Source organism: Pseudophryne corroboree, chromosome 12, assembly GCF_028390025.1.
Source record: "Pseudophryne corroboree isolate aPseCor3 chromosome 12, aPseCor3.hap2, whole genome shotgun sequence".
In the NCBI taxonomy this organism is placed as follows: domain Eukaryota; kingdom Metazoa; phylum Chordata; class Amphibia; order Anura; family Myobatrachidae; genus Pseudophryne; species Pseudophryne corroboree.
In genome coordinates this window covers 143,833,602-143,856,750 of record NC_086455.1, presented here as the reverse complement: position 1 = coordinate 143,856,750, position 23,149 = coordinate 143,833,602, and the positions used below count along the sequence as shown (strand labels likewise).

At 37.3% G+C, this 23,149-nt stretch overlaps 1 protein-coding gene across 22 annotated transcripts in view; it reads right to left on the bottom strand.

Moving 5' to 3' along the window:
• Nucleotides 1-23,149, bottom strand: part of GPHN (gephyrin) — a 615,912-nt gene that overhangs the window by 110,981 nt on the left and 481,782 nt on the right. For 11 of the 22 annotated variants that reach the window (XM_063948135.1, XM_063948129.1, XM_063948127.1 and 8 more), the window contains 2 exons: nucleotides 10,921-10,992; nucleotides 6,719-6,760 (listed from right to left, as the gene is read on the bottom strand). The exons of 3 other annotated variants lie outside the window; for them this stretch is intronic. In XM_063948135.1, coding sequence (XP_063804205.1) covers nucleotides 6,719-6,760; nucleotides 10,921-10,992 — 114 coding nt within the window. The remainder of the gene's footprint in view (nucleotides 1-6,718; nucleotides 6,761-10,920; nucleotides 10,993-23,149) is intronic. 8 more of the 22 variants (XM_063948130.1, XM_063948136.1, XM_063948139.1 and 5 more) reach the window with 1 other exon arrangement.

Genomic DNA, 23,149 nt, shown 5'->3' with positions numbered 1-23,149 from the left:
AATATATATATATATATATATATATATGATCTATACAAGTCAAAAGTGAAAAAATGAAGAAAAAGGAAAAAAAAAAGTGAATAAAATGAAAAAAATGAAAAAAATGAGAAAAAATGAAAAAAATGAAAGAAATGGAAAGAAAAGTCTCTTTGGCTGTGACCCAGCTGATTATGTTGCTTAAGTGGTTATGCAGCAATAAAAGTCATTTACAGAGTAGTCAGCGGCGTCCCGCTGACTAAATGGCTCGAGCAGCTGATGGTAACTTGCTTACGGTGATTGCGGTGTTTCCCCGGGGTTCAGGGTGCGCCTGGTGCGGGGAGGGTAAGGGGACAGGGAGCACTGGACTGCACAGGCCCCGTGGGGAGGGATGCACTCACCCCGTCCTGGTTCGGACAGTGATGGGGGATCCAGCCGCCACAGGGACTGAACTAGCGGCGATTAGCAGTGTGGGCTTGTTTAGAGCCGTCACTGCACTTCGTCCGCCGGGACCGGAGCTGCTGACCTTTCTCTCCCCCCTCCTCCGCTGATCGACTCGGCAAGACACCCCACCGGCTTACCTCTCCTCCTTCGGGTATTTCTCCGTTGCTGATGTCTTGACACACAAATCCCTGGAAGAAGACCCCTAGAGGGTTGAAACGCGTTGGGCTTGTACTATCAAACCACCACACTCACACCGATACCGTACTGACAGTACGGGCCGTGGAAATCCTGCAAGACACTGCCGAGCGGAGGTCACGTGACTCCCCTACCCGGAAGAAGAACCCCGGGGAAACACCGCAATCACCGTAAGCAAGTTACCATCAGCTGCTCGAGCCGTTAGTCAGCGGGACGCCGCTGACTACTCTGTAAATGACTTTTATTGCTGCATAACCACTTAAGCAACATAATCAGCTGGGTCACAGCCAAAGAGACTTTTCTTTCCATTTCTTTCATTTTTTTCATTTTTTCTCATTTTTTTTTCTTTTTTCACCATTGTTATTTGGACTCTGCCTTTCTTCAATGATAATATTCCGGATCCAGCTTGATGAGAATTCCAGTCTGTTCAGCTTCCACTCTGGCTACCATTGTTATTTGAACTGTGTTGTATTTCAATGCTATCAGTGTTAATATTCCGGATCAAGCCCGGTGAGCACCCCAGTCCGTTCCGGTCCCATTCCGAATGCTATTATATTTGAACTGTTTCTTTCCCCAACGCTATCAGTGTTACTATTCCGAATCAAGCCCGGTCAGCACTCCAGCCCGTTCCAGTTCCATTCCAGATGCTATTATATTTGAACTGTGTCATTCTTCAATGCTATCAGTGTTAAGACTCCAGATCAAGCCAGGTGAGCACTATAGTCCGTTCCGGTTCAATTCCGGAAACTACTGTTATTGAACTGTGTCTCTCTTCAATACTGCCAGTGTCAAGATTCCGGATCAAGCCCGGTAGGCACTACAGTCCATTCTGGATTCATTCTGGATACTACTGTTATTGAACTGTGTCTTTCTTCAATACTGCCAGTGTCAAGATTCCGGATCATGCCTGGTCAGCACTACAGTACGTTCTGGATTCATTCCGGATATTATAGTTATTCGAACTTTGTCTTCTTCAGTCCAATCTAGTTTCAAACCGGATATTATTGTTATTTGAACTTTGACTTTTTCAGTCCAATCCATTTTCATTGCAGTTATCATTTCTGTGACTAACCTGGTATCTTCTGTCATCATACAGTATCTACAGTGAATCATAGATGTTGTTCTTTAATAAAAGCTTAATTTATTATTATATCTACCTCTGGGTTTGTCACTGTTAGAACACCAACAATTCTTTCAAGTACATGCATCATACCTGGTTAAAGTCTCCTCAATTAATTTATACTCCCTCTGTTTTAGCTCCATCCACAAATGCCTGGCCAAACCAAACCTAACACTCAGGCGTGACACTAGGGAGGATATTTAGGACATAGCAGGATAAATGCCAAAGTGGTGCTTCTTAAATATAAAATAAGCTGTATCCTGGAATGGAGCAGAGTCTTAATTTCATCAAGAATCTGAGGAATGATTTAAAAATGACTGTTCGCTGCTAATCACCATCCACCGTGATACAAAAAAGAATGGACAGCACCGCAGAATGGACTGTGTAAAGCACTGCTGAATATGTATGCACTATACAAATAACTGGTAGTAGTAACAATAATAATAATAATAATAATAATAAAATGTAATTTCAGATGTGCAAAGATGGTGGAGGAATTAACGAAATAGCTGCAAACTGTTTCTACAAAGTTTTAAAACCAGGGGTATAAACATGTAATCAATGACTGAGTAATTTTTATTTGTATTTAAGGAAAACACTCAGCATTTTGTTTTTGAAATCCATTTCTTCTCTTGTTTGTCACTGGTAAGAATTTATGAATTGATTTTGATTCAGTGATGAAAGAAAATAAGATTTGAAAAATGCTCAAGGGATAGCAATTAGATTAATATGTGCAAGTGTATATTTATGTGTATATGAATAACCAGTCATGTAAAGTTGTTCCATGATGACACACACAGTTAACAATTTTTTTGAGGAGGTAAGAGGATCTCCTGCTTGGTGTCATTACACATAACTGGGAATTTCACCTAATCACACCAATTTTTTTATTACTATTATTATTATTTTTATAGGGGAATTATTTTTTCCATCTGATATTGTAACTGGTAGCACTAGCGATGCCAAATCAAAATAATAAAAAGAAGAAAAAAATGTTAGTGTCATGCTTATGTACTAAGCAGTTTTCTACATTTCAACCCATCTCTAAAATAGGCTTACAATGTTTTGTAAAATAATAAATTTAACCCTGAAATATTTTTATCTTAATATTTTCTTCTGATGTTCCCCTTTTACTGTCGTTGGCCAAATACAGTACAATTTGATCTACAAATCTGTTTATTCTAAATAAAATTAGCCAGACACTGCTCTGTGTACCTCCAATGAAAGGTTAATAATTATGATTTTTTTTTTCTGAGAAAATTCAACTTACATACCTGCAAGCTACTACATATTCTGTGTGCATTCCCTGGGAAGATCAAGGGTGTGGACTATATTGTCCTTAAATTAAATTCTGGCAGATGTTAACAAGACTTTTGTTGAGCATACTGGAAAATCTGACCAGATAATGACTGGCATCTACAAAATTAGAATATAATTTGATCATTTAACCTGAGCATCAAGGAACCAAAACATGGGCATAACATTTTAAGTGGACATATATTTGGTAATTGGTGATTTGGCCAAATTATTGCATGTGTGTGTACAGATTTTATCTGACAGCTATCAAACCCTCCTGTAAAATTAGACCACACCATTCAAAATGGTAGTGGAACAACAGTTTATTACAAACAACACACAAAATATAAAATAATTAATGAAATAAGCATTGTAATGCACACAGTTTGATTAAGCTCATTCTAATATGACATTATCATGCATTTTGATACATTTTATTAAATTAGATTATATTCATAGAGTATAATTGCATACATGTCATGTTAAGATATAGTTATATATTCAGTGTCCCATGATCACTGCCAGAGTAATTGGAAATGTTAAAAATCTAGGAGAAAAACTAACTATATACAAATGTGCAGATTTTTGGAATGTTGTAAATGTTAAATTAAGGTGACAGTTTAGTCATTGATTAGATATATAAGACTTGTGTTTAATTATGTATAAGGTCTATTATTAAGTAACAGATGCGCCACTGCTTTTAGTAGTGCAATTTTAATTTTCTGAATGAGTTTGCATATTATTGTACAGTAGATTGTGAAAGGATTAGTGCTGTTTATAATTTAATAAATTGAATTTTCATTTTGCGGTTACAAATTCAAATCAAATAAATAAAATGGCAGTGCTACTTTTAGGGGAAATGTTGTCACAAGAAATCATGACGCACTTCATTTGTGAGCTTTTTCTTATATTTAATTTGCAGTTTTCCCTTAAAATTTAAACAAATTACCTCAAGACAGGCAAATCTCACTTAAAAAATATATAAATATTATTTAACTATAAAAAACAAAATTGTGATCAAAATACATAGAATCCAAAATAATTTTGAAATAAATGGCAGGTATAAATAAAGTCTATTTCTTCGTAAAACATAACATTTGCTTTTAGGTGGAATTTGATAAGTTGAACAAAATGTAAACTTTGACTTACCTGTGTTGCAGTAATTAACCTGATTTGACAGGTTATGAGAGGTTTCCAGCGGTTTAAGGAGGCTTGTCCAGGCTGCCTGTATGAAAAAAAGGATGCTTCGCCAGGAGGGAGGAGAGTTTCCCTACGTCTTCCTAGTAGAGGATATTTGCCTCACTTCAGCCAAGACCGCCTCTTTTTATACAGGCAGCAGATTGTCCTTCAGCAACACACGACTAGCAGGACAACCTCCATGTGACCACTGGATACGTCAGGGGATTCACTGTATTGGGTGGATAGCTGCACCACAAAATATAAAAGTTTGCAATTTTATTTAAATTATAAAACTCCACCCTAAGCTGAAAATCATGATTGTAACTTCCCATGGGTATTAAATTAACTTTCAAATAAAATATAAAATCATTTGCGTCACAATAATGTGATTGCAGTATTCAACCTTGTGAATATGTACACCTGGGTCAATGCTGCTCAAAAACAATAATGGTATGGCTTGCTTAATAAATACACAAAAACTTGAATCTAAAACTAGTTCTATGAAAGTAAAGCAATTTAAGAATCCATGTATAGATTTCCCCTTGGGAAGGAGAAGGCAACATATGGTATAATAATTGCATGATACCTTCCTAATTTCTTTTTGCTAGCTCTCTTTTCATTTCAGTGAGTAAACACAGTACATTCACAAAAACTATTGGGTTGATGTATCAAACAGTGAAAACAGTGGAGTAGTGGACTAGTGGAACTCACCCATAGCAACCAGTCAGCTTTAACCACTTGCCAAGCATGGTCGCATCTGATGTGACCAATCAGAAAAGACCACTATGACTGCAAGAAGAGAATCTCATGGTCCCTCTGCTTCCTGGTTCCCTCCTCTCTGTGCTTGCTATGGTGCTGATCACTGTTGATCAGGCAGCCCGGCAGGACCCTCAACAACGCGGCTGCAAACATTAGCAACAGCTGGGGAATGTTAAAATGCAGTCCCTTACTTTCCATCATGATCCCTGGAAGGAGAGCAGCTGGTGGCAAAAATGCAAAGTCGTGCTGTTCTGATCATCGATGTTTGTACTAATGCTTTCTATTTTTTTTTTTTTTTTTTACTAAAATTGTATTAGATATATTTGAATTAGGTATTCTTCACCTAATTCAATCGTAAAAAAAACACCTGACAATTTCTGAGCAGTTTTTGGAAACAAAGTTAAGTGGTTAAAGTTAGCATCTATCAAATATTTTCTATTAAATGATAAGTACAAGCTGGTTGTTATGGACAACTTCTCCAGTCTTTTCTTTGCTTAAAACATCAACCTCTATGTAACAAATTAGTCTAAGGATTCCCAATTAACTTTTCACTTGATAATTAACCAAATGTTATCACACTGTTTAGGCTGAATAAACGAATAATGCAGATGTCGTTTTCTCATAATAATACTGTATGTGATGTTCCTCGGTAAATTAGATTTATAGAAAGGTAATTTGTACCTTATTGTGAAACCTAGGGCCATTTGAGGGCATGTGAAAAGTAAAATACTGTATACCAAAGTAATAAAAGTCAGAAAGATAACAGTAAAAAAAATATTCTATTTGCATATTTTATTATAGCATTATAGTTTTAATTCTATATTGTAAGAGGTTCAATGCTAATATAACCCATGCAAATAATAAATATTGCTGTACTGTACACTGTGCTTACAGGCAAACATAAAAATAATAAAATTATATTATTCTTAAATTAATCTTTTTAAAGCGATAACTATCTGAAAAATAGCAGAAGAGTTGATCATACAGCTGTAAAAAGCTATTAACTATCACAATGATGTCACAGCACAGCAGAAGAGTAACACGTGTCAAAGACAATGATTGCAGTCTTTATTGTTTCCTATTACTGTCTGAGTCCAGTTACTAAAAGTGATATGGGAGTATTATCTGGCACAACAGCATAAAGAACTGCAATTTATTACAATTTCTAGTGTTGCAATATGTTTAAAGCTTACCAGCATATTAATATAAAGTTTAGACAACAAATTGTAATTATTTATTAAAAAATTTGAATTAAGACAGAATAAACCAACTAGTTCATTATCTTTTTGAAACTCTCACATTAAATAAAAGCCCCCCCCCCCCCCCCCCCACCAAAAAATAAATAAATATATTTTACTTTTTAAAACAATTACTTTGTAGCCTAATCAAAATATTGTGGGAGTTCCTAGAACATAGTACTTCTTTAGGACAGTAACAAAGCACATTGTAGTAATTTTTGGGAACAACAATTTGAGGTGACTTAATGTTCTGCTTCATGTGCCATCCAGTGACACTCTCTGTGCAGATTATCTATGATCTATATAGTGATACTGACAAACAGCCACAGTGAAATTCAAACAATGTCAAACATGAGACAAAGGTGCGCATGCAAATAAATATGTTTCATATTCCATTTTTCCCCAACTTGTGCACTATTCAAGGCAAAAAAAACATAAACACACGGTGGAGGTGAGGGTGAGCGTGTGAACTATGTGAAAATAAAAAATATATATATACGTGCAAGTATACCTCCGAAACACTATAGGTGGATGAGCAGGAAGGAAGCCGAGCCTGGTTGTGCAGTGAGGGAAAAGAAAACACGGTTAAATAAAGAATGGTGTTCAACAGAAAAGTTTCAGAAAATTTTTTGTAAATGTGGTTTCAGCACTAAAACAATAGCAGGGGGTTCATTTAAAATCACAGACAACTATTTTAATCTCATTTTACATTGTTAATTATTGATGCATACAGAGGATTTATTAGGTAAGTAACTTAAATTTGCCAAAGGCTCTTTTTTGTCATATCAGTTACATGTAACAAAAGAGTAGAACAATCAATAACGGTTTTCAGTAGATGCTAAACTGTTGTCTTTAAAGGATTGTCCAGTTCAACCAAATTATTTTTCCCCATAACCTGAATGTTAGTGACTACAACTATTTTTTAATAATTAAAAGGTGGCACTGCAAATTATATTATTTAGTAATTTCAAATGAACTAAAAAAATAAAAATGACCCTAAAATGTAATAAAATAGAAATATATTCTTATAGCCACAGTAATTCAGGACATTATTCATTTAACTAATAGTTTCATGAATTAATAAACAAAGACGTAAAAATTACAGTAAAATAAATACTGCCTTTCATTAGGTTGGCACTGTTGCAAGCAAATATGTAACAACAATCTACATACAAAGCACATAGTAAAAACAATAAACAACAACATCATATGTAGTTAACTATTGTAGATTTATAAATATTGATGTGTCTATTTTGTAAATGGCAGAACCAGTTTGTTTCTTAATAAAAATAATTAATACATTAGTATTATATGACATATAATAAACTATGATGCACCCATTAATACATTTTATGTGAAAATCAAAATTTGTATTTCAAGGACAATATGACCTTCTGCTGACTGAAGGAGGATGATATTGTACTAACATTGTTGACAGAACACAGACTGTATTAAAATAATTCACGTACATATCATATAACTCATATAACAGGTATAACTCATGTATTACTGAAGTTGGCAAATTAAAAATAGGGAAAAAACTAAAAATATTGTTACATTTCTCATGAAAAATAACTGCTACAATTAAAAGCAAGATAAAATAGTTTATTATTGGCAAACTATTTTTTTGTGTTTATTTGCACTTTAAATAAGGGACAGTAAGTATGAGTGCATTCTCTTTTTAAAAAATTCTAAATTGTTTTCATTTTGAAGGAAAAACAAAGGATGGCTGGATTGACCAATTTACAGAGCATAATAAAATGATTAGTAAATTCTGTAAGTAAAATATTTTTAATAAGTTATATTTAAAAAACAACAACATGCTTTTTTTGGCTAAACCATTAAATGATCTACCCTATTCTTTGGTATAAATGTAACATATCACAGTAAAAAAAAAGGTAATTGTTAAACAGTGTATGTAATGAGTGAATATCAGAAACACTGAAAATTAATTAATCATACCTTATTCATTGAATAAATTGCATGTAAATGAATAAAGGATGGTAAGGCCAGAACACCATTACTTACTTAATTTTATCCCTTATTGTCTTTCCTAATTCATGTAAACTTTTAAATTTCATATACATTCAATGCTTTTGGATTACTTTACAGCACAAAATCCCATCACATATACCAAAAGCGTATTGCATAAATATGTAAACTTACTGAATATTTGTCATTTAGCTACATGACAATTTAAAAGCTATATAATTTATCAATGCAGTTATGTTTTGTTTCAAAATGACATAATCGAAAAGATATACTTGGTACAGTATGTACTAATGAAAGCAGTTCATATTTAGTTATGGGTAGAATCTCTTCAGTAGAAGCATGCTATGGAGGCTAAACTAAGAGTAAAATATATGATCAGAATGAGTTCAAGATTGTTATAAGATAAGTTTATATGGCATATTATTGCAATTTCTCCATATAGTTATTAATGTATTGTATAGTAATCCAGCAATTTAAAGAAAAATAAAATGAATGTATTGAATACCCTTAATAATGTTTTTTTACTGGTTTACCTTAGATAAGTTTCTAGAGTATGGCCATTCTCTAGGTTTTTGACAAAAAATGTGTGTGGGTAAATAAATACTTTGATTTGAATGGACTTCAGAATTATCAAAAAATAATTTAAGTATCTGAAGATATTAGTTTGTAACCGGCTTTGTTGTATTAAAAGTTTGCAGTTGAAAGTAAAATATGAATGAATTTTTTAGCTATAATCCTGAGACACGATGCATTGGTCTACATTCTGTGACTTCACAGGTAACATTTATTAAACAACACAGACAATACATATGAAAATTCAACTCCATAAGGTATACTCTAAATGTAGTAACAGCTGGAAAATATCTAATCCACATACGATTAAGTATCAGACTGAGACTCAATAAATGACAGTTACTAGAGAGAAAATAAATATTAATTTTGAGCTGCACTTTTACAGTAGAAAAAAGTTAAGCACATTTTTCAGCAACACAATTAACTAAGCATAAAAATGCAGCCCTTATGGGTACATATCCCAGCTTATTGCAATAAATTGATATGCTATAAGTGAACAGTTATTTGCTTCTTTACATATTTCTTCTAACATGAATCATCCCTACAAAGTGATGGGTTTCTAGAAAACACGGTTAGTCTATTAATAAAGCAAGTGATTGCAACAGCTTAGGTATAGCTTACTTTTTTCAATTCTAAGACTGTAATATCCCTTTCACACATGCAGCAAAAACTCGGGTTTCCGCATGTGAATGTTCATCGACCTGGAATTTTGTTATGTGTGAAAGCAAACTGACTTTGCTCTTTTACCAGGGTTCGGCTGAGACCCAAGAATTTGCCAGCTTGATAGACCTGGAAATTCCCCAGGTCACATGTGTGAAAGGGGTGTAAGTAGCCTAGTTAATAAGCTGATTTCTTAAAACAATTTATAACATGAAACTAAAGGATACACTAAAAACATAAATTGAACGTGTTAGTTTGTGTTTAAATTTTTTTTGATCTGCAAATATTTTGAATATTTTTTTTAAATGAAGTATCCGATTAGCACACAGATAAGCCGCAAAACCGCCCCGAAATGTTACCATTGTATTACATTCAAAATGTCATATCATGATAGTCATTCATAGCCAAAGGATACAAAGTGACAGTCTACTGGCTAACTAAAATGATTTTAATTGCAATCATCAAGACTATTTTGGTCCATTTTATAGGCGTGACAATGCTATGTCAGCCAATAAACTTAAGTAGTCTTAGGAGGCTTACAAATCAAACTCATCATATGAACCAATTAATGGAATAATTTCAAATACACTTCCCAGAATTTTAGTAAATACAGATAAGGGATAGCTTCATTTATAGTTTTGGTGCATGGTTTTTTTTTTAATATATACTGTGACCAAGGGATCTTTGTTTATATTTGAAGTGGAATGAATAATATAAACTATAAGCTACACTATACTAATACCACAGTAATTTGGCATTAATGTATTCTTACAGATTACACCAAATATTAGACAATTGAATGAATAAAAAAAATTGGTTCTGTCCGAAAACCTATTCTAATTGCACAAAAAAACTAATAAACTTGACACAAATGTTTAAAGTACACAAGTCAATGACACAATGCAACAACTGGTAATTTTATACAACAAAAACATTGCCTACAATTTGGAAGTTTTTCCAGCCCTAGAGAATAAACTAGTTTATCTGTTGTTCAGTTATTTTAAATAATGTTTAGTTTTTGTTGTAATACTTAATTTAGAAATTGTAATAGTAGGCTGTGAAACAAACAAGAACAATTAACACTAAAGAACAATTAAACATATAAGAGCCAAGGCATTAAATATTGTAATGCAAAATGTAATTTTTCTGGACAAATATTGAATTTGCCTTTCTCCTAAAAAATTTTTCATTATTTTCTGGCTATGAAAAGAATAAAAATTATACTGGTAACATCAAAGTTATATATATTTTCATTGAAAAAGAGGAATGGCAGTGCACTAGTCTAGTTTTTTTTTAATAACGTCTCTGCACATTCAAATGAAACCCCTGCTAATTTAAAATATACACATGGAAAAAATATAAATGGAGAAATAGGGAAGGCTAAATGAGAGTGGTTGCGTATTTAGATTATTGGTGCTACTGGCCAGCATAAATAAAATGAAAAATATATAGATGCATGAAAATAAAAATCGCCGAGTTAAATCATACATTTACTCGGAGAGAGTATCCTTTGTCATTGCCTTGAAGGTGATCTCTGAGATTCTCCAGTTTTCGGTGAAGCTATATGTGGACATCAGAAAATCAATTGAAAAAGAATCCTGTTTCTTAAAAAAAAGAATGAATAAAAACTTTTGTTTCAGTTTAAAAACATTTATTGCTATAATTTAGCAAGCAACTAAATTATATATATATTTTATTTTTACTCATAAAACATGTAGCATGCACGGTGGCAAATATAAAACAACTCGCTGTTGAGATAAAATACAAACCAGTATTTTAAAAGATGCACTTTTTAGAACAGCAATTGCCAACTCCCATCTTTAGACAAACCTATCATTAAAAAATTATAAAATGCTATTAAGCTTAAAATAATGCATTTTTGAAATGTGAGGTTTTTATATGTCCCTCAAGACAAAAGTTTGAAAATTCATAGAATTATACAGATGTGATTTTCGGGTACTGAACTGATCATATAAATAATGTTGTAAGTTTTCCAGATGTTGATTTAGCAGTTTGAACAAATGATATTATATATATTTTTTATTGATTCATACACTAAAATTGTGGTCTAGTTATTGTATACAATTTGAAATTATGACACTTGAGATTTGTTATAAAAATAACTCTGTTGCCACTATAATTTTTCATGGATGCACCAAATCTATAAAATTGAGGATTTTTTTGCCAAATACTGAATTCAGATGATTGTAAAGAATTTTAAAACACCTATCCAGATGTGATGCGCCGCTTCAGACGCTGTATTTCTGCGGTCGGGGTCATGGTTTACTGGAAATGATGTCTGTAGGTGGTGGATGAGGAGAGAGGACTAGAAGTAGGGCGATAAAGGAGTAGACTACTAGGCTGTGCAAGAAATTGTAACATGGAAGAAACCGTTGTATAATTACGAAAGCTGAATATTATTAAGTTAAATGTTATGAGTATATACATAAATAGAAGATTAATGAGAGGTAAATAGTTTGTCTGTCTGTATCAGCGCTTCATGACTACTGATGGCCACATATCACTTTATGATAGGTGACTGATCTCTTATGTTTGTTGACAGTGTATTTCATCAGGAAAGCATAAAGAGGGCAGAAAAATACCATATTTAATAATACTCTCCACATGGTATCCGGTCAAAGTACCAACGTCATAATCCCAGCACAATTCGGGATGCCGGATCTGGGATCACGACATTGATCACTATACCAGCACCGTGATCCCGAATGAGGATTTCACAGGCCGCCGAATAGGTAAGTCGCGTGTTTTTTTTAATGTTTAGGCTTGGGGGGGGTTAGGGATCACTGGGGAGGGTTAGGGTTAGGCTGCGGGAGGGGGGGTGGGTTAGGGTCAGGCTGCGGGAATGCTGGGCTGAGGGGTTAGGGATCAGTGTTAGCTTTCTTAATTAGTCTGTGTCAGTATTTTAATCACCAGGATGCCGCTGTTGGTATTTTGACATCCGGCATCCCAACCACCACCAACCCCTCCACACATGTGCACTTTAAGTCAAACTAGGCCAAGTTCCACATACACAGTATACTGAGGTCTACAAACATCTTAATGGCAATAGCAACCTTAAAGACTTTTCCCCAAGTGTTTTCTCCTTTTTTTAAATCATGAAAACTATTTTAAGCAAGGTCATATTTAGCATTAGGCAGTTCCTCTGACTATATAATGAGATCATATATTTGTTCAATGACTTAGTTCCATGGTTCAGGAATCACACAATATATACATACAAGACCTAATGAACATAGACATAAAAGGTCATATGTGCTAAATATACCAACACTATTATGATCATGGGTTTTGTGTGGGAAAACATTTTTTCCCACAAATCAGGTAAAAAAACTCAATAATACAAAAATATATGCAGAACTATTCTTCAGTAATGTAACACTCCTACCAAACATACATACAGGTTGAGTATCCCTTATCCAAAATGCTTGGGACCAGAGGTATTTTGGATATGGGATTTTTCCGTATTTTGGAATAATTGCATACCATAATGAGACATCATGGCAATGGGACCTAAATCTAAGCACAGAATGCATTTATGTTTTATATGCACCTTATACACACAGCCTGAAGGTCATTTTAGCCAATATTTTTTATAACTTTGTGCATTAAACAAAGTGTGTCTACATTCACACAATTCATTTATGTTTCATATACACCTTATATACACAGTCTGAAGGTCATTTAATACAATATTTTTAATAACTGTGTGTATTAAACAAAGTTTGTGTACATTGAGCCATCAAAAAACAAAAGTTTCACTATCTCACTCTCGCTCAAAAAAGTCCGTATTTCGGAATATTCCGTATTTCGGATATTTGGATATGGGATACTCAACCTGTACTACAAGCCCTTCTTTTGAGTTTCACTAAAACATAAAGCAAATTACTTTTTTTTTCTTTTATCAGAGACTTGTAACGAATGGTGATGAGAAAAGTTAAAATTATTCACAACAACAAAAAGATGGATAAATAAAATGAATTACATACTGTATTAAAATTCAATCTTAAGCACCACCTAAAGATGGAAACGTTCTGCAGATTAATGAAATGAAGTACACATACTGTAAACACCGACTAAACACACCATTATTCTGCCGATTGCCATTAAGGGGCTGATTTAATTAGCCACGGGTTCCCGCCCACGCATATAAAGTTAGAAACAGCAAGTCACGGAAGTCACATGGTATTCTGTGTAAAACTTGTGTGAGCTGCGAAAAGAGTGGGGGGAATCATCTTGAACCTCTAAAAAAGTGACAAATAAGATAGTAGCGCAACATGGAAGGCTAATAGTGACCATGTGCAAAGTATTGGAGTGAAAGTTGATGTTTGCAACTTTTAAAATTTATGGAATGATAGCAAGTGTATTTCAGCAAAATAAAGTGTTTAGAGTATTTGGGGGAATATTAAAGTGTCTATGATGATTTTAAGTATGTATACAAGTTTGGAAAAGGTTGGCCAAAAAAACACTTGCAACTCCCATCTGCAAGTTCAAAATCATCTTTACCATCAATACAACACCCAACATACATACTCCACATCATTTATCCCATTCCTGTTTTCTTAGAGTATATCACCTGAACATGACATGTCTTAATTGCCCATATTTTCCTATTTGAAACCCTGTAAATAATGTATTATTCATTGGGAGGAGTGTCCCAGGGGTACTGCCCTATATCCCAGCATTTTTGCCCTAAAAAATTGATTTTCCTCTACCATTCACCTAGTCTGGAGCTTTGAACTAAAATCCCTGTTAACTCCCATTGAGACCCTTATTAACTTAACATAGATTTCTAATTGAATAGCAAACAGTTGCGGACGTGGGTTTTTAACTTGCATTAAGATATCTTTGGCCAAATCGGCTGCTAAAACGAAGTTTCATGCCAGGACAATGTACTATGGATCTAAAAGGATTGTGCTAATATAGTTTGAACTTATCAAAAAGGCTACTTGCCTGGAAAAGATTAGAACGCCTATGTTTATTGATTAAAAAAAGGTTCCGGTATCCATATGTAAACATATTACAAAGTGATTTGCAAGCGGTTACACACATCAAATAAATCTACACTAAAATCAGTTTTGATCATATTGTAATGTTATCGCTGGAAACAGAAAACTAATGAATACATGCTCGCAATTACATAGTCACAATAGTTCAGACTGATCTGCTAAATAGCCATAAAAAAGTGACTACAGGATAGCAGGTGCCCCTGCTAACTGATAATCAATTTACCTGTGCAACAACATGATTCTATGATTCTAGATAAGAAGCAACGCACAGATTCTTCAGGCAACTTTTTTGTGCAATAACGAGAAACTGGAATTTCATTTTTGAGCCTAACTCTTGTAAAGATAGATGCACTTTTGCATGTTGAATGGACTTTTCAATCAGTGAAAGCATCTAATAGAATAAATGCTTTAGAATTTCAATATATATTGGATTTCGCCTTTGTTGACTTTCTCTGATGAAATATGATTTTGGCACGGCACAGCTTTACTATTTAGGGAGATCTCATCTGCAAAATGTGAATAGGAAACCATGTCAGACTGATAGAGGTATGACTGGTGAGGTGCACTGTTGAGCATAGACATAGAATTTTAAGTATAATTCCAATCTTTGTCAGGCCGCACCTCCGGGCGGGCCTTCCCCAGATTGATGCTGTCGAAAAATGCTGGCACTGAGGAGAATAATCCGCCTCCTTCTCTGCCCCGTCCCACCTCTGATGCTGCCCTGCTCAGTGCTGCATATGCTGGGATGACAGGCCAACCTCCGCCCACTGTACGTTAAATATGTAAGGTTTGCATGGATAGGCTGACCTCTTAACCTCTGATAATTGAGACACTATCCTCTCCTGACTGGAAATAGGTTGGTTTAGTACTTCAAAGGCAAACCTCTGACTCATCACAAAATCTCTTGAACCATAAGGCTGAACTTCCTTGCCTGTAGCAGTTGCAAAACAGTCCATTATTCAAATTGGGGAGCCACACCCAGTAATGTTTGACAGTATTTAGGGGTGGCAGTTGATGTGGCTCCCCTATTTGACTAATGTACTGCTGTGCAACTGCCACTGACAAGGAAGTCCAGGAACGTGTCCTCCCCCCTTCGCAACTTTGTATCGCCGGCACCATGCATTCTTTAAAGCCCCGACTGGGTGGGCTGTTTTAACTGTCCTCTGTGAGGGGGGACTCACATAAATCATCTCACCCCTTTGTGGGTGGAATTTTGAAAAATCCCTCCTAAGTGGATGCCTACGTCACAAAAGCAAGCTACTGAATATATATATATAGTCTCATCAGACGAAACGCGTTGGGTGACCTGTACCTACCTCACTCTAAGATAAGGATACTTTTAATTTGCTCTTTTATTTGGTGCTTTTAGTTCAGTTGTGTATTTTATTGTCCCAATTTTTATGTATCTCCTTTATGTTTGAATGTTATGTTAATAAATAGCTTTTTAATATTTTTAAACATATTGGCAATTGTATACCTTTTACGGACACCGCAGTCGCTACTCACCCTCATCCCCTCCTTTTTCCTACATTGTTTTTAGGGTTTTACCACCCCTATATTCTTTGAGGGTAACAGCAGACGCCCCGTTAGCAGCATAGGGGAGTGTCATAGTGACTAACCTTTTCAAATAACATGTCTTATCGCACATGTGGCGCAATATTAATCCTTACGTTTATATATATATATATATATATATATATATATATAATATATATATATATATATAAAATTTCATTTATTTTTAGAGGATATTGCTCCTTATTGCAATAATCATACCTCACTGATATACTGATAAATTTGCGTGTTGAGCAGAAAAAAAGGGCTGTGCCATCCTGTTATTACAAAGATCATATTTACACTATGCCACATACTTTTGTGCTGGTTTTACAGGATATGCCATATATACTTTTGCTTCTTTATTCATGAAACGTGATAATTAGTCGTTGCCATCATTAACAGCATATATAATGTAATCAATTCTAATTGTAGATTGTCAGGATATATACTGTACCTTTGTACACACTATAAAGACTTAAAGATATATTTCTCTTCTGTTGACTCAGCAAATTTATTAAACTAATGTTTGATTTGCTGATGAAATAAAGGTATGTTGGGATACTGACATAGAACAGGACAGTAACTTCTGCAAAAAAATCTAAATAATATGGTAGAATGGACTGCAAAATAGCAGATAAAATGCAAAGTTGATAAATGAAAGTTTTTTGCACCTATTCTGTAATAATGGGATGTGGTTATGAGACCGCCGGTCATAATACCAGCGCCGGCATCACGAACACTCACTAGCCCGCCGGTCGGCATGCCGGCAAACAGGGACTATTCCCACTCGTGGGTGTCCACGGCACCCATAGAGTGGGAATAGAAACTGTGGTGAGTGCAAGGGGCTTCATTGCACTTGCCCCCCTTCCCCCGACAGATGGTATCCCGGTATCGGTATGGTGACTGGTGGTCTCCCAACCGCCGGTCACCCGATACCAACCTGTAATAACTATGATACACATTAAAGGAAAAACATTGGGAAAACTTATGTGGAAATAAATACAGAAATACCAGTTGACAGCTGAGGACTGGTGCACAGTGCCAGGCAGTAACTGCAAAAGCAAATAGAGTTCTAGTATTAACAAAAATAGGGATAGTTGCATGAGATGCAGTCACAATATTACAATTGTGTAACTTTGGCTATACAGATGTGTCCTCATAAATCTTTGCTGACGTTGCACCGAACAGCACTCTTTGGCACGCCAGGTCCCATGTGGCTCTGCTAGGGTCAGGCATTTTTTTTTTGGCAAAAATACTTCTTAGATGCAATGCAATTAAGCTAGAACACACCAGAAGAATACAGATTAATATTATATGCAAGACTTCTATATCTGTGTGCAACAGAGTCTCTGAATCTGCAAACGAAGTGCTACGATGCAGTGTCCATGGCTTTTTTCCATGCCAAGTTCTGTGGCGCTCCATATACAGACTCAGTCGCACGCAGATATACAACTGTTGCATATCAAATTAATCAACATAGTCTCCTGGTGCGTCCTAGTCGCATTGCGTTGCGTATAAGATGCATTTTCGGCAAACAAATATGCCCAATGCCTGCGGAGGTGCACGGGACCTGTCAGCTCACTAGCAATAGGTATCTCCCGCTACATGGCGTATTGAGGCTAGATGTATGAGGAAACATCTGTATCTATGAATAGGCGGTTCCATGTTGGGCAAGGACAAAAGAGAACTGAAAAGGGTTCAGCTGTGGGCAACTTTATTAACAAAAGCGAATAAACAGACAAAGTTGTAAATAGAAGTTAGAACAACTAGGTCTGTTTACACTAAATCACTGCACCCACCAATATCAGATTTCTTTTCATGGCACCCCTAAAGTTTCTTATTGAGAAATAAAAAAAATAAAAAATATTAAGTTGTGTTAAATTGTGTTTATAGTTCATCCTTAGGGTTAGTTATGTGGTGAGAGACAGGATTTGCTTGTTTGTTCACATGAATGGAAGCCACAAGCACTGGTTTTGCCTATGACATTGACCATAAATAATTCAAATGATTCCTGGACCACCAAGGTCCCCCCTGCAAGTGCCACAAGGCTCCCCAGGGTGCCATGGCACCCAGTTTGGGAACCACTGGTCAAGTTATATGTAATAAATGTAATTATGCTTGCATGTATATGCTACAAATTATACAGTTATTACAATGAATGCCTTAGTCTGCGCAAAGAGTTAAAAATAATATATATATTTTTTTAAATCACATTTTTATTGGGTACGTCAACAGTATTCAACATGTAGCTCTCTAGCTGATGCAAAACTACAGTACAAATCCCAGCATGCCCTGTCACAGTTTTAGTATGTCCTAATAGAAACATGCTGGGTCATGTAGTTCAACAACTGTTGGAAGGCCACATGTTGAATACCCCTGATCTACATGGTATTAGCAAGAGGCACTGTTTAGACCAGTGACAGCCAACCCATCGCTCGCGAACTACCGGTAGCTCACTGTAGTATTTTCAGTAGCTCGCAGAGCGCATGGGCTTTGTCAGTGACTGGCGCTGCTCTCTTCAATTCAATTCCATCCGCCACCCAATCAAAGCTCGCAGATCAGCAGTGGCGGCTCCTGATTGGCTGCGGCATAGCGGGCTTTTGAGATATTGCAAATGGCTGATTCGAGTGTCACCACAGCACTCATCAGACTTTCAGTGAGGTGCAGGAGAGGCGCGCTCCCCTCCCTTATGACAGGAGCAGCACCGGCACTGGTGGCAGCAGAAGAAGCCAGCAATGGTGAGAACTGCTGGAGGCATTATATCTGACACTGCTGGAGGCATTCTGTCTGGTACTGCTGGGGGCATTCTGTCAGGCAATGCCGGGGGAATTACTTCTGGCACTGCCAGGGGGAATTACATTTGGCACTGCTGGGGGCATTCTGTCTGACACTGCTGGAGGCATTATGTATTTCTGGCACTGCTGGGGGCATTATGTATTTCTTGCACTGCTGGGGGCATTACGTGTATCTGGCACTGCTGGGGGCATTACGTGTATCTGGCACTGCTGGGGGCATTACGTGTATCTGGCACTGCTGGGGGCATTACGTGTAACTGGCACTGCTGGGGGCATTACGTGTAACTGGCACTGCTGGGGGCATTATGTGTAAGGAGCACTACTGTGGGCAGCATGTGTAACTAATATATAGTTGCAAGGCCACCCCCACTTTCACAGGAGCGTGCACGCCTTTGGCACGCATAGTGGGGAAATGCAGGACTCACAGATAGGGATTGCATGCCCTATCCATAAGCAAGCAAGAAGCAGCAATAGAAGGAACATTCAGCTATTATCCAGCTTTTATTTTAGTAGCTCTTTCAGAGGTTTCATTTTTCTCAAGTAGCTCACATTTTAATTAAGTTTGGAGACCACTGGTTTAGACTCAACCACATTAAGCATGTCTGCTCATTAAACATCATCCAGGTAGGTACAATGTATTTATATCTATGAAGAAACCCTCAATATCATATGTGCCCTTAATACACCTTGCATTATAATTGTTTATTATAGAAATTTCTCCAAGCAGCATTTCAATATAAATTACCCCTGATCTTTATCTTAATGTACAAATGCCTTACTTATTTGACTGTGCCTACAGTAGCTGAGAAATAATGTTGGTCCAAATTCTACTGCCTCTCCCAAAATAAGGAAGCAGTAATGAATACTGTGACAATTTCAGACTTGCATACTGTATAGTCATAGTTGGTGTAAATTACGATTACGTTCGGTCTTATGCAGAGAGTTCCTGATTAGAAAAACATTTATCCATTAAATGATTACCAACACGATGAAAAACCCAGTAAAATGTAAGGCAAAATTCAAACAGAAGATAGAATGATTTGCTAATATTTCTAACATATATCTTTAATGCACTTGTAATAAGTATTTTATATGTATTTTGTTTCTAAATAAATCACTATCCATTAAAAGGTCCCTTTTTATATTTAACTTTCACATGCTGTGTCTCCTGTATCCAGTATTCTAAATGCCAAAATATTCTAAAAACCGAAGTTTGCAAGCTAATTGACACAGGAGGGGGAGGGGTGTACACACTGTAGGTAATATATACTGTAAGTAATCATAATAAATAAATTATGACATTTCATGAATGAAAAAAGGTTCATACAGGAAAAAAAATAACTTTTTCATCACCAACCAAGACAATTTTCAGGGTTTGCGCAATCAGGCTGTGAAACAGTACTAGGTGATGGGAGATTCACAAAACGCATTAGCCATCTTTCTGACTAGAGATACATTTTTTTTACACTGAGAATAAACATTATTAGACAAGATTGGAAATGTGATCAGGATAAATCATGGACATACTGTATTTGTAAATCCGACCAAGTGATGGTTGATTTTACCTCATAGGGCTACAAACTGGCAGGGGTGTATCTAGAGGTTTGAGTGCCCCTGGCAAAGTAAGGGGCTGGCACCCCCCTACACCCCCCCCCTCCCCCATATCTTCAGAATAATTACAGCTGTGCAGGCTTTCTCAATGCCACAGTCCAACAGTAGTGGCTGATACATGCTGCCTTGAGGCAGAGCTAATGCAGCAGATGTCTGGTAATGGTAGATGCTAGATCCAAGTGGGCTAGGACATCTGATGTCACAACAGTATGACTCATGACCTGCCTCAGGGGGCAGATTCAGCTCACCAAGGAGACGGTTAGGTTTAGGCTGCAGGAGGGAGACCAGGGTAGGCTGTGGGAGGGGGATGTTAGGGTTATGCAGCCGTGAGGGGGGTTTTACGTTTAGGGAGGGTCATTCAGGTTACCAGACATTTGCTGCATTAGCTCTGCCACACAACATCACAAAGAGGGGGCGGGGCTGGCAGCATCAGGAAGTGCAGCACTGTCTGAGCATCCTAAGGATGCTCTGGGCAGCTGCACAGACTGCAGCAATGATAGTGCTAGTCATAACAATGGGTCATTCTACCCCCTTGCCGCGGGTGGCACCGTCAGACAGCGCCCCCAATCGGCAGGCGCCTCTGGCGAGTGCCATTCTGGCCAAAAGGTAGATACACCCCTGCAAACTGGCCACAAGTAATTTAGTGATCTGATCAGCATAACAAACTACAGTATTCTTCTACTGTTGTTCTATATATTTCATACCAAATTTCCCAATGTAAGGAGGGTAGTTCTGGTTCTACAGAACTGAGGGTCAGGAAGTTAGTGCTGATACTTAAAAATAAGAATTTACTTACCGATAATTCTATTTCTCATAGTCCGTAGTGGATGCTGGGAACTCCGTAAGGACCATGGGGAAGAGAGACTGGGCACAAAAAGTAAAAGCTTTAGACTAGCTGGTGTGCACTGGCTCCTCCCCCTATGACCCTCCTCCAAGCCTCAGTTAAGATACTGTGCCCGGACGAGCGTACATAATAAGGAAGGATCTTGAATCCCGGGTAAGACTCATACCAGCCACACCAATCACACCGTACAACTCGTGATCTGAACCCAGTTAACAGTATGATAACCGTAGGAGCCTCTGAAAAGATGGCTTCCAACAATAAACAACCCGATTTGTTTGTAACAATAACTATATACAAGTATTGCAGACAATCCGCACTTGGGATGGGCGCCCAGCATCAACTACGGACTATGAGAAATAATAAGAATTTACTTACCGATAATTCTATTTCTCGGAGTCCGTAGTGGATGCTGGGGTTCCTGAAAGGACCATGGGGAATAGCGGCTCCGCAGGAGACAGGGCACAAAAAGTAAAGCTTTAGGATCAGGTGGTGTGCACTGGCTCCTCCCCCTATGACCCTCCTCCAAGCCAGTTAGGTACTGTGCCCGGACGAGCGTACACAATAAGGGAGGAATTTTGAATCCCGGGTAAGACTCATACCAGCCACACCAATCACACCGTACAACTTGTGATCTAAACCCAGTTAACAGTATGATAACAGCGGAGCCTCTGAAAAGATGGCTCACAACAATAATAACCCGATTTTTGTAACTATGTACAAGTATTGCAGATAATCCGCACTTGGGATGGGCGCCCAGCATCCACTACGGACTCCGAGAAATAGAATTATCGGTAAGTAAATTCTTATTTTCTCTATCGTCCTAGTGGATGCTGGGGTTCCTGAAAGGACCATGGGGATTATACCAAAGCTCCCAAACGGGCGGGAGAGTGCGGATGACTCTGCAGCACCGAATGAGAGAACTCCAGGTCCTCTTTTGCCAGGATATCAAATTTGTAGAATTTTACAAACGTGTTCTCCCCTGACCACGTAGCTGCTCGGCAGAGTTGTAATGCCGAGACCTCTCGGGCAGCCGCCCAAGATGAGCCCACCTTCCTTGTGGAATGGGCCTTAACCGATTTAGACTGTGGCAGGCCTGCCTCAGAATGTGCAAGTTGAATTGTGTTACAAATCCAACGAGCAATCGACTGCTTAGAAGCAGGCGCACCCAACTTGTTGGGTGCATACAGTATAAACAGCGAGTCAGATTTTCTGACTCCAGCTGTCCTGGAACATATTTTCAGGGCCCTGACAACTTCTAGCAACTTGGAGTCCTCCAAGTCCCTAGTAGGTGCAAGGCACCACAATAAGCTGGTTCAGGTGAAACACTGACACCACCTTTAGGGAGAGAACTGGGGACGAGTCCGCAGCTCTGCCCTGTCCGAATGGACAAACAGATATGGGCTTTTTTGAGAAAAAACCACCAATTTGACACTCGCCTGGTCCAGGCCAGGGCCAAGAGCATGGTCACTTTTTATGTGAGATGCTTCAAATCCACATATTTGACTGGTTTTAAACCAATGTGATTTGAGGAACCCCAGAACTACGTTGAGATCCCACAGTGCCACTGGAGGCACAAAAAAGGGGTTTGTATATGCAATACTCCCTTGACAAACTTCTGGACTTCAGGAACTGAAGCCAATTCTTTCTGGAAGAAAATTTACAGGGCCGAATTTGAACCTTAATGGACCCCAATTTGAGGCCCATAGACACTCCTGTTTGCAGGAAATGCAGGAAACGACCGAGTTGAAATTTCTTTGTGGGGCCTTCCTGGCCTCACACCACGCAACATATTTTCGCCACACGTGGTGATAATGTTGTGCGGTCACCTCCTTTCTGGCTTTGACCAGGGTAGGAATGACCTCTTCCGGAATGCCTTTTTTCCC